This window comes from Pantherophis guttatus, chromosome 1 (genome assembly GCF_059756535.1).
Source record: "Pantherophis guttatus breed Tessera chromosome 1, ASM5975653v1, whole genome shotgun sequence".
Classification (NCBI taxonomy): Eukaryota; Metazoa; Chordata; class Lepidosauria; order Squamata; family Colubridae; genus Pantherophis; species Pantherophis guttatus.
Genome location: NC_142063.1, coordinates 150,859,685 through 150,876,932, shown reverse-complemented (window position 1 = coordinate 150,876,932; position 17,248 = coordinate 150,859,685). Strand labels below are relative to the sequence as shown.

General features: G+C 38.0%; 1 protein-coding gene across 2 annotated transcripts in view; it reads right to left on the bottom strand.

Annotated features, from left to right (window-relative positions):
• Positions 1-17,248, bottom strand: part of XIRP2 (xin actin binding repeat containing 2) — a 219,710-nt gene that overhangs the window by 47,649 nt on the left and 154,813 nt on the right. For both annotated transcript variants that reach the window (XM_034426762.3, XM_087882008.1), the window contains one exon: positions 16,800-16,907. In XM_034426762.3, coding sequence (XP_034282653.2) covers positions 16,800-16,907 — 108 coding nt within the window. The remainder of the gene's footprint in view (positions 1-16,799; positions 16,908-17,248) is intronic.

The window sequence follows — 17,248 nt, the reverse complement described above, 5'->3', positions numbered from 1 at the left end:
GGACAGACTTGTTAGCCTGCTGTGAGAGAGAGATTTTTTGCTGGGGCTGCTGGCGCTCCTAATAAAGGAATTGGTGATTAAGTACAGAATGTTGGTCATGTTTGGGGAGCTGGGTCAGAACAATATTGTGATCACATGACAATGGGGGTGATGCAATAGTCATAAATGCAAGTACAGGTCATAAATAATTTTTTCCAAGGCTTTTGTAACTTTGAACAGTCGTTAAACAAACGGTTATAAATTGAGGACTGCCTGTTTAGCTTTTGGGGGGTCTCTAGGGCAAGGCTTGTGCTAATAAACCAGAGTAACAAAATAGCAAGGACAGCATAGAAACATAAGCAATGTCACTAGTGATATGAGTCAAATAGGCTATCCGTTCTTCCCTTTCACCTCTTTTAGAAGGTGCAAAGACAATCGAGTCTAAAATTAGCTTTATAGTGGAATCAAAGACCTTTTAAACCCCAGTACTGTAGTACACAGAATATCATATCAGTAATTCAATGGAAAGAGGCAAAATGACTATTGAGTTGAAAGTGTGCTATGAAAGAAAATCCAGGGTCACACATGAAAACCTGCATGCCAAGCATCACTGAGCAAGAGATGATCAATCATGACAGCAATTTGTCACATTTTCCCCTAAAGTAATATTATACACAGGCCTCTGAATTGTTCCTCATATCAGTGAGCACATACTTTAAATCTAGATCTAAATTTGAAGATGTTACCTAACCACCAGGTAATGAAACATTTGTAAGAAAACAACAAAGCTCAGAGGGTACCAAGGACTCCACAGTACTTTAAATCAGAGATGGGTTTCAGCAGGTTCTGACCAGTTCTGGAGAACCGGTAGTGGAAATTTTGAGTAGTTCTGAGAACCGGTAGTAAAAATTCTGACTAGCCCCACCCCCATCTATTCTCTGCCTCCCAAGTCCCAGCTGATTGGGAGGAAATGGGGATTTTGCAGTAACCTTCCCTTGAAGTGGGGTGGGAATGGAGATTTTACAGTATCCTTCCCCTGCCATGCCTGCCACGCCACGCCACGCCACACCTACCAAGCCATGCCACACCCACCAAGCCACACCCACAGAACTGGTAGTAAAAAATTTTGAAACCCACCACTGCTTTAAATGCAATGTGTAACTGCAGAAGGAACGCAGTGGCTCAGGTGCTTAGGACTCTGGGTTGACAATCATCAAGCCTGCATTTGAGACCTGAGTGCTCCAGTGTGACGGGGCAAGCTCCTGTCGTTTGCTCCAGCTCCTACCAACCCAACAGTTTGAAAGCAGGTGACCACGAGAAGATAGATGGGTACCACTTGGATGGACAACCTAACAGGGATATGAAAGGAATCCCCAACCAGGCGTGCCTTAGACAATGGTGATGGCACTGGCTAACCCTTCAACCTGGAAGAGCCTCCGTACTTCTGACATGACAGCAAGTGACTTTCCGAAGCCTCATTTTATGTTGAATATTACAGGAAATACTGCACTGAATATAGGCTCCAGATTCCAAAGTCAAGTAAGCTTTCAAAAATAGGAAAGTACTACATTGATTAAAAGAAATAAAATAATTTCTTGTGACAGCTCCCCGAAGAGCAGTCTGATAGCTTCAGTTCATGCAATTTCAGAAGTGTGTGTGAGAGAGTGTGAGATGGGGTAATGCATAACTCAATTACTTGAGAATTTTGCCAGAAGCTACTTTTCAGAATTGTGTCACATCTGTGTCAAGTAATAGCAGCTACCACATGTATTTCAATGCACACTTAGTTTTAGCCTCAGGTCTACACTCAGTGAATCAAATGCATGAGGGACATGAACCCGTTGAGATTCTACGGAGGAAAACTATAGTTGGAAAACTTACTTCCAACTAGTGTTAAATAAGACAGTGAACACCTATTTATTTATTTATTTATTTTTCTATCCATGTGTTTTATTCATGATTCTACATTTAACAGAATGGAAGTATCAACAGATGAAAATAACACAAAACCATTCTAGGTGTATTTGATTGTTTGTTTGTACATATGTATCTACCATGCCTTTTTAAAAAAAATTGAAGATGCATGTGCTGGAGATAAGTGCTTTCAGCATGATTTTTCAAGGCTCTGCAAAGGCAGAAAGTCCACTGAATCCCTCAATATCAAGTCTCTCAGAAGCAATTATATTCAAATCTGAAGATCAGGTTTACTAATGGGAACTCAGTAATGCAAACTCTGTACAGGTAGTCCTCAAGTTACAAATGCAATGGAGCCTGCCCATTCCATTTGTAACCTGAGGATTCGTGGGAGTGAATCTCATACCTTGAACGTGATCACTCCCTCCTTTCGCCCATGCATTTGCTAATCAAATGTGCAGCTTGGTAAGTGCACATGAGGTATTCAGGGTGGGGATGTTCATGGGGCACCTACTGATGGAACAGGCCACGTGTCTAAGACCACCCAAGGCATCCCCAACCTACTGAGATACCCATTCTCCCTCCCCTGGGGTCCCCAAAATTGCTCTCCCTCCAACCTGCCGTGCCAGGTTACTTACTGTGCAAAGTTCTAGCGAGCTGTCTCCTCTCCAGCCTCTGAGCCTTGTGCGCCACTCCACAGCTGCATTTTCATGTGTGCAGGCCTTGTCCCGCACTTTGCAGATGAAAATGGAGCTGTGGAAGTTCCGTTTTGGCCTGCACAGGCCTTGCCCAACATTTTGCCAGCTAAAACAGAGCCCACAGAGGCAGGGGTGGGTTCTAACCGGCTTTACTACCGGTTCTCTTTGTATGCGCGCTTCGTGCGCAATCGCTTCTTCAGTCGCGCGCTTTGCACGTGATCGCCGCGTGCATGCTCGGTTTGCTCGTAGGCACACCAAACGAGTGCTTCGCGCAAGCGTGTTGCGAATCTGCCCAGCTGAGGTGCGGCAATCCGCTCTGCCGCACCTCTCAGCTGGGCGAAAACAGCAGAAATATAAGGTCAGAATAACACAGGGGCGGGCGGGAGGGCCCAGCCCCCGAAGAAAGAGAACCGGTTCGGTGACGTAATAGCATCACCGCTACCGGTTCACGCGAACTGGGCCAAACCGGGAGGAACCCACCACTGGTTGGAGGGCCCTCCATTTTGGCCAGCAAAGTGCGGAGCAGAGGGGAATAGGCAGGATGAATGTTGCAGAGCCTTTTGTTTTTTATCTTTCTACAGTTAGATTTTTTTTCCACCTGAATTTGCCCTTATTATCCCAATGGCATTCTGCCGTTTAAAAAAGTATTTTGGATATTATTAATTTATCTACAAATTGCTACAGTAAGCATGGATTATTATTCTCTATCCATTTCATATTTACAACAAGCTGGAGATAAATCAGGTAGAGACAGGAATGCCCATTTCATGCTAACCATTTGTGAATGAGCAGGGATTTGAATCTCTCCTTAATCCCATTTATCAGTTTCTTAATTATTTCAGGTATGCTGCAAATAATATTTTAAATGTTTATATGGAAAACCATCTGGAGTAACTACATGTATGCCATCAGTTTTAATCTTGCTGGATAGGAAATTCTTTTGTGTGTGTGTGTGTGTGACTTACTTAAAATGAAGAAATTAAATGGTAGTGGCTTTCCTAAAGTTGCTGTCAGCATGAAACTTATTAAAGTTATGCCAGAGTTCATTCACTCAGCATCCAGAGTTTCAATCCACCAGAGTAGTCTCTGGCCCTCTGATAATAAGGCAGACGAGAGCTAAGCAGTCCAATAATTTGCCCAAAATAGCTGCCACTTTTCCATTAGAACAGACCACTGTGCCAGTAACTAAAACTAAAGCAAAGCCAGTAAATGAAATAATGTGAATATACTTTCGACATGCAAACATGTGGACTACAACTTGATTCTCAAGATTACATTCTTTTGAGTTCCTGGATGTAAGTGTTATGTATATATTAAACACACACACTCACACATACACACACATACGTATGATTATTAAAGTTTGTAATTTAAAGAATAAAAACTAATAGAAACTAAAAAGGATAAAAAGAAATAAAAAGAAGGTGCAGAAAATAAAAAATAGAAAAGAAGAAAAGAAAATATAATAAAAAAGAAAAGAAACACCGTATATAAATGACTTTTCCTTCATCAGAAGTAGAAATGATTTTAGTAACTTATCACCTTCTCTTAAAATGCGACAAATACTCTTTTTCCCCATATCCCATCACTTATCTATAAACTAATCCTTGAAGCTTCATTTTTTTTGGCTTTAATTTATATGCCGCCCTTCTCCAGAGACTCAGGGCGGCTTACAATGCGTTAAGCAATAGCCTTCATACTTTTGTATATTTATACAAAGTCAGCTTATTGCCCCCACAATCTGGGTCCTCATTTCAGTCCTGAGGTCAGCAAAATCCATTAAGGTTACCAGAGATATGGTAGCAACATATCTATTTTAACCTTGATCAAATAAACCAACTTTACATTACTTCTTTTGATTCCAAGTCTTGATCTTTAGACACTTAAAATAATGTTTAACAACTTGGTTTTTAATTAAGATTTTAATTGTTAAGACATCAATCAGTTACTTCTATATGTCCAATGTAGCAACTTTTTCCATGTAATTTTTGTAACTGTCATTTTTAAATCTACTTTCAGATCTGTCTCAATCATGTTAGGTAGCTTTTTTCCCCCTCATTCAAACACAATCTATCTATAGAGGCAGACACACTTAGAATTATCTTCTGGTTCCAGTGTTAAAAAATATCCTTCCATATGTCCAATGTTAAAACATTTGGCTTCATTCTGTAAATTGAGTCTGACTGTTCTTCTTTTCTTATAATCTTTATTTCCTTCTAGTTCCTTCTAATGTCCCATTTTTAAAAGCTTGTCTTTAAAAGGTAAGCTAAAAAGCCCTTTATCCAATGGACAGCTTCCCATGAATTATGCTATTTAATTGGATTTTCAAATAAACCACGAAGTAGTAATTAGTTTCCCCACAACAAGTTGCCAAAACACAAAAAGAAATTAATCTTAACAGAAATCTGTGTTGGTCTCATATAAATAAACACTTTTAATAATAATAATGAGTTCTATTGGCTAAAAGCCACAGCTGTATCTTAGTCATTAGGTCTGAAACAGGACTCTAGACACAAAAGAAAGCATTCATATAGAAAACAAGACTTATCTTTGCAGTGTTAATAGAACAAAACAATATAGAAGGAACCATAAATAAAACATGCAGCTTGAAACTGTATAGTATGTGCATATGTATATAGATGTGTATTTTTTATGTTAGACTTACAGGTAGTCTTCAACTTATGATCAACCTCTGCATGACTGTTTGAAGTTACAACCCTAACTCTAACCTTAACCTCATAAAAGTTGGAAGAAAGCTTGTTGCTTTCTTGTAAATTAAAATATGACCAATTGTTAGCAACAAATACTTTAACAAAACATAATGAGAGAAAATGTCAGATTAACATGTCCTTTTTTTTGAACCCTTGTGTAACCCTGAGTCATGAACTGACTTCTCTGCTGACCAACTAAAATGGCATGGAACCATAAGAGGACAAGGCAGCTGACAAATAAGTAAAAATAATGCCTTTTTATCAATAGACACCTTGAGTTTGATCTTATCCATTATAATCCCAATTTAATTAAAAACCAGGAGATTACATTTCATAATCATGTCAACCATATGGACTTTTGAGCAATGGAAAACAAAACCCAACACGCAATGAATTTGAAATTACATTTATGAAATAGCAGTGTAAAAATTTGTCAACATGTTTTAACTCTGGTGGATCAAAATCAGGAATTACAGATAGTTAACTGATAATAGTTATCAGTACTTAGATGGGAGGCCACCATCTAACAGTTATCAGTACTTAGATGGGAGGCCACCAGAGTTGCAGACTGGATTGGAAAAATAAAAAGTGCATCTGGAAAAGTGACAGCAGACCTAGGTTTTACTCTCAAAACGGATGCCTTTGCTGAGATGGAGAAAGGCAGAGATAAAATTGGCAATGAACACAAAAACTGTTAGCAAATAAAAGAGGAAATAAATGCCATCTCAGCTTGGAGAAAGATGGAAACTCAAGAAAGTGACTCAAAATAACCCAACCTTGATTCTATATGATATAAGAATTGCCAGAGGGAAATGCTGGAAAGCTTTCAAGTTTTTGTTAATATACCCTACAACAATAAAGTGTACTCTTAGTGGTTTTTTTGGTGCCTGTTACCTGATCTGACTTACCTCAAAGGCTGACAGCCAGGATGGAGAATTTCTTGGTGAAGGTTAAGGTATTACAGCAAATTTCCCTCTGCGAAGGTCAGGATCAGATTACTTTGATCCACTATCCCACAAGACTAATGGACCTGATTGGACTGGATTTCTGTTGCTTTGGAAGATGTTTGTTGAACCTGACCAACCACCCTATCAATGATCTGGTTAAAATGTGGAATAATTATCTGGGTCCAAAAAGCTTTTGGTTCAGAAAAGAATAGGGTATTTTCTAGATGTCCCCTGCCTTGTGTCAAGCCTGTAGCACACCATAGAATGTGGAGTAATTGCAGAAGACAAGGTGTGAGAACAGATGGCCTAGGTTATTGTGGTACAAGACTAAAGAATGAATCAGTCAGTATGGGGGTTAGGCATCATAAAGTTTCTATTACTGCAATCAGAAAATAAAATAAACTTGAAGTCTTCCATCTGGGTCAGTGGATAATTGGCCAGTGGAATTCATTAGAACTATTAGAGAGATGACCAGGCACTGGGAGACCTTGACCAGTGCTTTTGTCCACCTGAGCTCCACTATAAACAAGTTCTATGATTCTTTGCCAATAAAATGGAGTGGATTTGTGCTGTGTTTGATGCCATTTTGAATAGTATTAAGGTTTTCAAATGTACTATCTATTAATCTCTGAGCCAGTTTATTTAATGAACTTATATTTCTACTTGTCCAATCTATTTATCCACCAAAACAATTGCAATCCATAACATAAAAATGGCATAAAAAAAGAAACAATAATAGCACTAGAGGCCCCTAGAAAAAACTTGCAATAATCATAACAGATTGCTTGCCTCTCAAGAAAGTAGAGATAAGGTCCTTCGTTTGCTTCATGCCCCTATTTGCTTGTTAGACCCTGCCATGGTTTGACTTACAAGGACCTCTAAAGACTTTGTATCTAATTAATACTTTGCTGGAGCAGGCAGAGCTTCTGTGGGACCAGCCAACTGGAACAACTTTTGGCCAATATCCAGTATTTCACATTTAGCCAAGCTGGTGGAGAAGGCAGCTTCAGGAGGTCTTGGAGTTAGCTGACTATCTAGATGTTTTTCAATTTGAAGTCATTCATGGACTTGGCACAGAGATTGCCTTGGGTCACTCTGATGGATGATCCATACCAGAAAAAAAATACTAGGGGAATACGATTCTGTTTTTAATTCTAGAATTATCAGCAACTTTTGATCTTGTTAACCACAGTATCTCTTTAAGGTGGGAAAGTATACTTTGTAGTAGTTTCATTCTTATCTACATGATCAGAATGTAATAATTTTGCTCAGCTCCTTAAGAGGCAGCTCTGTTTTGTCTCTTATGTTATTTAAAGTCTACATCAAGCCTCTGTAGGATCATCCATATATTTTGAGCAAATTGTATCTGCATAGAAGATGATATTCAGATGTACTTCTCACTTTCTATGGATTCAGGATTGGATTCTCCACATGTGCCCCAACAGAGGAGAGGATGAAGAGAACAAGTTAAACATCCTTATGGACAATGCAGAGTTGTTGCTGATTCTAGACTATGATTGGATTTAGATCTGGATTGGATTCCAGGATTCAATGAATATTCCTACTTTGGATGAGGATTCAGTCCCCCCCCCCCAGGAAGAAGTTTGCAGACTACGGGTCCTCCATAAATTGGGATTAATAATGGACAACCATATAGCAATAATGGAATGTTAATCACACCCTCATTGTGACACATGTCCTCTTAACCTTGATCATGGATTACTGTAGTGGCTTTTAGTAGGATGGCCACTGAAATTGCAGTTACTCATGGCCCTTTAAAAAAGTGTTCTATCTCCATGAAAAACCAGTGGCTTCTGAGTCCCATTCAGAAAGCACTCACTTATTAAAAACAACAACATATTAAAAACAAGAAAAAAGTCAAGGAAACAACTGGCCCATTGCTGGGAGAAAGTGGCAAGAAGGTGACAAGCAACAGGGAGAAAGCAGAACTACTTAACTCATTTTTTTGCATCTGTCTTTATACAAAAGGAAAAAAACAGTCCAACCTATCAAAAACAGCACCACAAAAAACAGATTACACAAGTTAAAATAGGGAAGAAAATGGTAAGTGAACACCTGTCTAACCTAGACGAGTTCAAATCACCAGGACCAGATGGATTACACCCCAAGGTTCTGAAGGAACTGGCAGACGAGATCTCAGAACCACTGAACTATATTTTTCAAAGATCTTGGAGCACGGGAACTGCCAGAGGATTGGAAAAGAGCTGATGTAGTTCCCATCTTCAAAAAAGGAAAAAAAAATAGATCCAGGAAACTACAGACCTATCAGCCTGACCTCAATACCAGGGAAGATTCTGGAAAAGATAATCAAACAATGAATCACCGAACACCTAGAAGCAAACCAAGTAATAACCCAAAGCCAACATGGGTTTGTCAAAAACAGATCATGCCAGACTAATCTTGTTGCATTCTTTGACAAAGTGACAAAATTAGTGGACCAGAGGAATGCTGTCAATATAATTTACTTGGACTTCAGTAAAGCATTTGATAAAGTAGACCATAACCTACTACTAGATAAAGTAGAAAAATATGGGTTAGACAGCATCACCACCAGATGGATTCGTAACTGCCTAACCAATCACACTCAACGTGTAGTCCTCAATGGAACTGCATCTACATGGAGGGAACTATGCAGTGGAGTACCCCAGGGCTCTGTTTTAGGCCCAGTGCTCTTCAACATCTTCATCAATGACTTGGACGAGGGGATAGATGGGGAACTCATCACATTTGCAGATGACACCAAGCTGGCAGGAATAGCCAACACTCCAGAAGATAGGCTCAAGATACAGAAGGATCTTGACAGACTTGAACATTGGGCGCTATCTAACAAAATGAAATTCAACAGTGAAAAAAGCAAGGTTCTACATTTAGGGAAGAAAAACAAAATGCACAGGTACCGTATATGTGGTACCTTGCTCAATAATAGTAACTGTAAGAGGGATCTTGGAGTCCTAGTGGGCAACCATTTAGATATGAGCCAGCAGTGTGCAGCAGCTTTCAAAAAAGCCAACACAGTTCTCGGCTGCATAAACAGAGGGATAGAATCAAGATGACGTGAAGTGTTAATACCACTTTATAATGCCTTGGTAAGGCCACACTTGGAATATTGCATTCAGTTTTGGTCACCATGATGTAAAAAAGATGTTGAGACTCTAGAAAGAGAGCAGAGAATAGCAACAAAGATGATTAGGGGACTGGAGGCTAAAACATATGAAGAACGGTTGCAGGGACTGGGTATGTCTAGTTTAGTGAAGAGAAGGACTAGGGGAGACATGATAGCAGTGTTCCAATATCTCAGGAGTTGCCACAAAGAAGAGGGAGCCAAACTATTCTTCAAAGCACCTGAGGGTAGAACAAGAAGCAATGGGTGGAAACTAATCAAGGAGAGAAGCAATTTAGAACTAAGGAGAACTTTCCTGACAGAACAATTAATAAGTGGAACAACTTGCCTGCAGAAGTTGTGAATGTCCTAACACTGGAAATTTTTAAGAAGATGTTGGATAACCATTTGTCTGAAGTGGTGTAGGGTTTCCTGCCTGGGCAGGGGGTTGGACTAGAAGACCTCCAAGGTCCCTTCCAACTCTGTTATTCTATTCTATTCTATTCTATTCTATTCTATTCTATTCTATTCTATTCTATTCTATTCTATTCTATTCTATTCTATTCTTTGTGTAAAAAAACCCAACAACCTTGTATGGCTCCCGTGCTAATTATACAAACCTACTCTTGTATAATCTACCTCAAAACTTTCTGTTGTCCCATCATAGATAAGTGCAGCAGCTAAACACATTTGGTTTTTTCATAGGAGGATTCAATTGCTCTTGGAGTTGAGGTAAACCTTTTTCATATTATAGTCTTGGTTAAAATCTGTTCTTTTACCCAAACCTTTTAGAGTTTTAATGCGGTTGAGCTTTTAGAGCTTTTAATATTTAATTTTAGAATTTTATATATGTCATATATGTACTTTTGTAAGCTGCCTTGAGCCATTGGGATTGGTAGAATGTACATTTATAAATATATGAATAACGCACTTTAGTATAAAGTGCTAAAAACTGTATGAATTTGTCCATATACAGTAGTGGCCAAAAGTTTGGAAACCTTTTGGGAAAAGTGTATTTTCTAAAACTAGCTAATAACACCACTCTTTTTGGAGTAGTACCATAAAATTATTTATCAATGGAAAGATAATTTAATCAAGAATGTAATGCAATAACTTTTATGAAGGATTTGCTATTAGAATAGCAGTTACAGTATAAAGAAGAAAAGTGAAACACGTAGAAAAAAATGAGATATACAAAAATGATCACCATAGAAAAAAACGACTTCTATTTACAATTCGATCTCGTAACAAAAACATCCCTTAAGTTTTATGTTTACTCTCCAACCAGGAATACCATTTATTCTATATTAAATAGTACTTGGTGTCCTCCCTCTCCTTCATTTCCATAGATAATCTGTCCATCTCTGCACATTCGTATATTTTTTTATTATGATTTGATCTGGAGGGGTGTCTGATTGTTCCCAATTTTGTGCTATCAAAATTGCCGTTAGTATGTGTAATATGATATATTGTATACTTTTCTGCATTTTCCCCTCCAGAATACCCAGGAGAAACAAGTCCAGTTTTCTTTCTATCTTCTGCCCTGTGATACAGATATTTAGAAGTAGAATTTGTGTAAAGAGGTTAAATAGGCTAGAGATGCTGATGCAGAAAAGTTGTTATTAGTATTGAAATTTTGATATGTTTGTTTTTGGTTGTTTATATTTTGTGTGTGTGTGTGTGTGTGTGTCTGTGTGTTTTCTTGCTTTTTTGTGTATTATGCTTCTTTTTGTACTGTGTATTTTAATCTTTGGAAATTTAATAAATATTATTTTTAAAAAGAAGAAAAAGAAAAAATGAGACATACAAAAATTATCATCATGTCAGTTAATACTTAGTTGGGTAACGTTCAGCATGAATTTCGGCCTATCAATGTCTTCCCATGAAGTGAAACGAGTCTTTTAGTTCTGCAGCTGTTATAATGTGAAACCAAGATTGAAGGATTGCTTCTATTAACTGGGTTTTATTGCTGGGTCGTTTCTGACTAACAAGTTTCTTTAGTCGGCTCCATAGATTTTCAATTGGGTTAAGGTCTGGGCTATTCCCAGGCCATTCCAGCAGTGGAATAGGATTATCTTGAAACTAAAAAATAAATAAATAATTAAAAAAAAATGGTGTTATTAGTCATCAAACTTCAAAAATACACTTTCCCCAAAAGGTTTCCACAATTTTGGCCACTAATATAGGTTATTGAGAGAAGACTCATAGGCAATGAGACTCAAAGCACAAATTAGACAGTTTCAGAATTTTGTCAGCATTGCTAGCACAACTAATTGTTGTGGGCACTTGGTGCTTTGATTCTAGATAGGGGAGAAGTACACTTAAAAAGGGAGGCAGAGAGGGAAATATTTCACTACCCCACAGCAGCAAAGTCAGATAGCCTACGTTAGACTACCGATGTCAGAGACAACTTTTAATGCACGCATCAAGAAAGGGCAAATAAGGGTAAACAACGACTTCAAAACATTCTGTAAGGCTATGATTAAAAATCCCTATCAGCTCTGAGTCTATGTTTATGGGGACATTACTTTTTAAATATCAACTAGGTTGATTTTCCTCGTAAGCAAAAAAATGAGAGAACAAGACTACTTACAGTATGCAGTTTAAGAATGTGTTGTTGTTTGTTTGAATCACAAACTACGGTTGGAAAAAAAAAATCCCTTGCCAAAAACAGGGTGGACACTAAATTTATTCCTCATATCAACACACACTATCATGGTGCTATGGCTCTGCCACACTGATCATCTGCACAAGACTTGTCCTGACAGTGATCAGCAGCAGGAACCCCCACCCCAGTACCAATACATCCCTAGGCTGCATCCATCCTTTGGCTGCTCAGGCAAAATGCCCCCCACCCACCAGAGGTGGGTTTCAGCAGGTTCTGACCAGTTCTGGAGAACCGGTAGCGGAAATTTTGAGTAGTTCCGAGAACCGGTAGTAAAAATTCTGACTGGCCCCACCCCCATCTATTCTCTGTCTCCCAAGTCCCAGCTGATTGGGAGGAAATGGGGATTTTACAGTATCCTTCCACTGCCATGCCCACCAAGCCATGCCGTGCCCACCAAGCCACACCCACAGAACCGGTAGTAAAAAAATTTGAAACCCACCACTGCCTCCCACCCCTCGAGAAATACTCTTCAACATATTGAAAGTTGCAACTATTTCTGCTAAGTTTGGTGAGCTCAGGAAATTATTTGAAGCCCAGCATCAATAAAATATATTTAATGAAAGCGTAGTGTAAAGATTTAGTTGAGACTTATTTGGGATGATCTCTTTAACTCCTAGTCCTGGTTTCTCTGCTGAAGCACGTCCAATTCTTATCGGTGAAACTGGGCATTAAATCTACAGGGCCACCAAAATGTTTCACTGAGTTATTGCAGCTAAAAGTATTTTCTCTCTCTAAATTGGAAAGAAGTAGTCTAAAGCGAAGACAGCTACTTCAAAAACCTTCTTCTGTGCACCATACCCATAATTTAGAAGCATTCTGACATGAAACGTTACATTTCTCCATTCGGGTTTCCATCTGAATTTCCTTTTTAGGACAGAATCTACTTTGTAGTAGGTAGCTACCTATTTCTGTCATGTGTTTCACTTGAAAAATAATACCTCCACCTCTGCTGTAATCCATCCACAGTGCCTGCCAGGAAGATGTGACAGGTGGCTATTTAAAGGAGGGCCTTTCCAATCTAATGTCTCAGTCTGCCAAGCCTCACCCAACATGTATGCTGTGAATTCTTCAGCCAAGGTGAGAACGTCTCCTTCACTCAAAAGAAAATGACTGCTTTTTAAACATTATTCTTGAACTATGGTCGCCCTATTTGGGTTATTTTTGTTTTGGTTGACTCTGTGACTACTTTAAATTCCATATTAGATTCTTTAGCTCTGTTTTTCATATTTCAAGGTTTGGATCTGGTCTTCTTATTCCACTAATGGGAACATTCTTGAGAAGACTTCCATTCAGAATGTTCATATTTAGTAGACTTACGGACGTAAAAGGTTCACCTGTTCCTCCTCCTTTGGCAGCCTTCCATGCTATTAAAAAAAATAATCCTTTTTAAGGTAGTAGAGTCTATAAGAAAGCAGAGCCTATAAGAAACCCTATAAGAAAGCAGTGGCAAACTGTTTCCATATCATTACCGAAAAACCCTATATGAACATCTCTATGAAGATACCAGGAGCTCATGAAAGCTTATACCTTTTAATAAAATTTATTAATGGGAAAAGATGTCCTTCTGGTTTTGGCTATCACGCACTAATACAGCTCTCCTTCTACAATCTCATTGTTATGCCTTGCACAGAAAGACTACTTAATAGTGTTTGCCCTCAGAGCAAGGCTACGGAAAACTCACTTTTTACCTCAGCAAACAGAAGCCATGCATACATCCCAAGATGCTAGAGAGAGTCATCTACTCTGAAAATATTTTAAAATTGTTGGTCTTTGTGCCTTTGGGATTAGCAGCAACTCCTGTTCTTTCCAGTAATATTCCCATTGACAAGGTTATGCTGCTAGAAGTTCTCTTCTTTAAAGCCACAAGTTTACATTTTTAGTATCATCCATCACTGTACTCTGCATGTTCTCAATTGTATACTCTCTGTCACAGATTGCTCCAACAGAAACAAAAAATAAATTAAGTTACCTGTAATAAAACAGAGGGTAACACTTGATTTGGTGATACAATTTTCAGTGGGGTCCCTGTGGTATGCATAATGTTTAGTCCCATGCTGGATCATTTAAAAAGCAACACAAGATATTTTAAATGGTTTGTTTCAAAACTCACATAATAACATAGTAAAATGCACAAATTAATGAATGAAATGGAAAAAATAGATAAGCTATCTGTCTATGGACTAAAAGAGGGGAAAATAGATCTAAACAAAGGTGATCATTTTTTGTAGAATGAAGCCATGCAGGGAAGTGAAAAGGTAGGTTTAATGATAAAGGATTAATGATAAAGGAAAGACTAAAATGTTATGGCTGAAAGAATTCGGTAAAATAATGTAATCTAGATAGTTATGATGTAACAATTCATAGGTATGAAAGTTGTATGTCATACATATGATGAATGGTATATGTTATGCACCAATGAAATAAGGGAAGAACCAGAGAGAATTTAGGGAATATTCTGAATGAATGAGATCCAAGGAAAAATTAATGTTCTGTGGTAACATAATTGGATTTGTTAGAACAAGATGAGAGTCCAAAAAAGTAACAAGGCCATTCAGAGGCCCAAGAATGAATACAAGTAATGACTGTCTGGTGATCATTTCTTCAGGGAAAAAAAGTCCATTTGTTTTGAATATATGATTTCAGGTTTCATATGTGCACATGAAAACAACTGAATATAATCTGGAACAATTCCTCAGGGGCCACTGGAGATTGCAGAAGTCAAGGAAGGATCAGTTAAAATCCTTTAATTCCTCCAGCGAATATCCTATACAGTATGTGAGGATTTGCTCGTAGGAAATATGGTTTCTACCATCTTCAAAACTAATTTTTTTTAAAAAAAACAATATTTACAGAATACATCCACACAGAATACATCCACAGAACATCACGATATATTCACTCCCGTGATCCTTGTCAGGATTCAGTCCTACTCCTATAAAATGTGAAGCATTTCAAGGTATTTCACATATTCTAAAAAGCTGTTCTTGATTCTATCCAAGACCTGAGAGATATGTCACAGCTTTGCCCTCCCTCCTGCTTCCCTTTCTCCTCAATCTCTTCCATCCATCCTTTTGGAAGGTGATATGGCATTTCTAAAGTATTGCCATTGCGGAGTGCCTGAAATTTAATCCCATTTCTCAGTGGGGTAAAATCCATTATTCCATCGATACATATCTCCAGCATCAAACTTAAAACACTCCCTGGTGTTGCTTTTAATCATTTATCTACTCTGTACCCCTAGAGGTGGAGAAGAATCGCCTTTGGATTCATAGTTCTATTTTTATGTAAATAAAACCTGCTCACGTCGATACCCAAAGGCAGTGAAGCATCTAGCTGTGGACTTTAATAGCTGAATGGCAATACTGGAAGTGACCTTGTCCATGGTGACCTTGAAAGCACAGAGGTTGCTTCACTGGTGCTACACTTTCAAACTAAAATAATTCAGTGAGCGAAGCAGTGATCTTTGACTGTATCACGTCTTTTTCTTCTTTTTCTCCGATAATTAAATAATAAAGTACCATAAATCATTTTTTTCTCAACCAACATTTGCCAGCTATCTATAGGTAGCGTTTGCATTTTTCTTTTTTTATCTCACAGAAAAGAGCAAACAGAAAAAGCTTTGCACGGCTTCAAGAGAAATAAATGCAAACCACAGAGTGTTTGCAATGAATTATAACCCCAAAGTTGTGGTTTAGATGTTCACATTTGGGGGAAGGTAAATCAATTCTATGTCTTAATCATTGTTCTACAGTGAGACATTTGACAGGTGTTTAGATGGTGATTATTTATTTAAGGCTGTAATTTCCTTGCAATAGGTATAATCTAATATTCATACGTATGTAAGAAAATAGCTTAGCATTAAAATACAGAGTACTATTCAACGTGGAATAAGTTTTATCAATGATTAGAGATAAGAAGTAGAAATTAGATGAAGAAAGATTATTGTTATATGTAAGTAAAATATGAATGTTGTTTATAACTATAAGCATGCTAGTACAATTAATATGATCATAAATAAGCCAATATAACTATAAATATGGTTGTAATTATTACGTGTATTATTATTACTATCAGTATATATGTTATTTTTTTCCTTCTTTTGTAAAATGAAATGCCTGGACAATACACTGTCTTCACAATATTTATATATAAATAAAAAACTTGACTTTAAAAAAAATAAAATAAAATAGCTTAACCGAAAAGCATTTCGGATGCATTTATGTCTCTCGCAAATTCACTGTAATGACTATTATTGATAAATTATGTCTGATGCATTATATCCCAAAGACAGGATGTATCTTTTCATATATTTTGGACTATATAATCAATTTGTGTTTGCCTCACTGTTATAAGGTAGGAGTTTTGGCTGGTATTTGAGTAGTTGTTAGACCTAAGGGTACAATAGCCTTTCAAAACAGAACATTTCCAGTATTTGTGCACGTTTCAGGAAATGGTTTACCAGAGAAAAACATCATTTTTTTTTTCACAGCCAAGTGGCTGCTCTTACAACAAAGCCTTTGCAACCTTTGTAAAATTTTATGTGGGCACCATAATTCTCACATGAGATGTGTGTCTGATGATAAAGGAAAAGTGTATTCATAAAAAAAAAACCTGAAATAATCATCACTTCTAAGTGAAAATGGGACACATATTGTATAGAGCAAGAGCTTTGCACTGTAAGATGCATTCCAGAAGATCAGGACTGTGATGTCCCCATTACGGCTCAACAAGTCAACAACTATTAGGATTCCTTCATTTTACCTGTACAGATTTTTGCCGATACTGGTACTGAGCTTCTCCTTTTTCAAACTGGTTCTTTACACTTGCCAAGCCTCCAGGTATTCTGCATGCCTCTGATTCCTCCAGAGCCTGGTGGGGAAAGAACAAAGTAAAGAGATAAAAAAATAAGCCCTTAAAAACAGCAAAAGGCTACTTCAGGTGTTTTTGGTTTTGTTCTATCTTTGAAGTCAGTGTTGATGGCTGGTGAATGCCAGGGCAAGTCCCTGCACTTTCCTTGGCAGGAATTCAGAAGTGGATTATCATTGCCTCCTTTCTAGGACTGAAGAGATTAACTGGCCCAAACTCATCCAGCTGGTTTTGTGTCTAAGGAAGGACTGGAACTCATAGTCTCCTGGTTTCTAACCTGGTGCCTTAACCACTACACCAAATTGGCTGTTCAGTAAGCTGTTGTGCAGCAGCAGCATACTTTA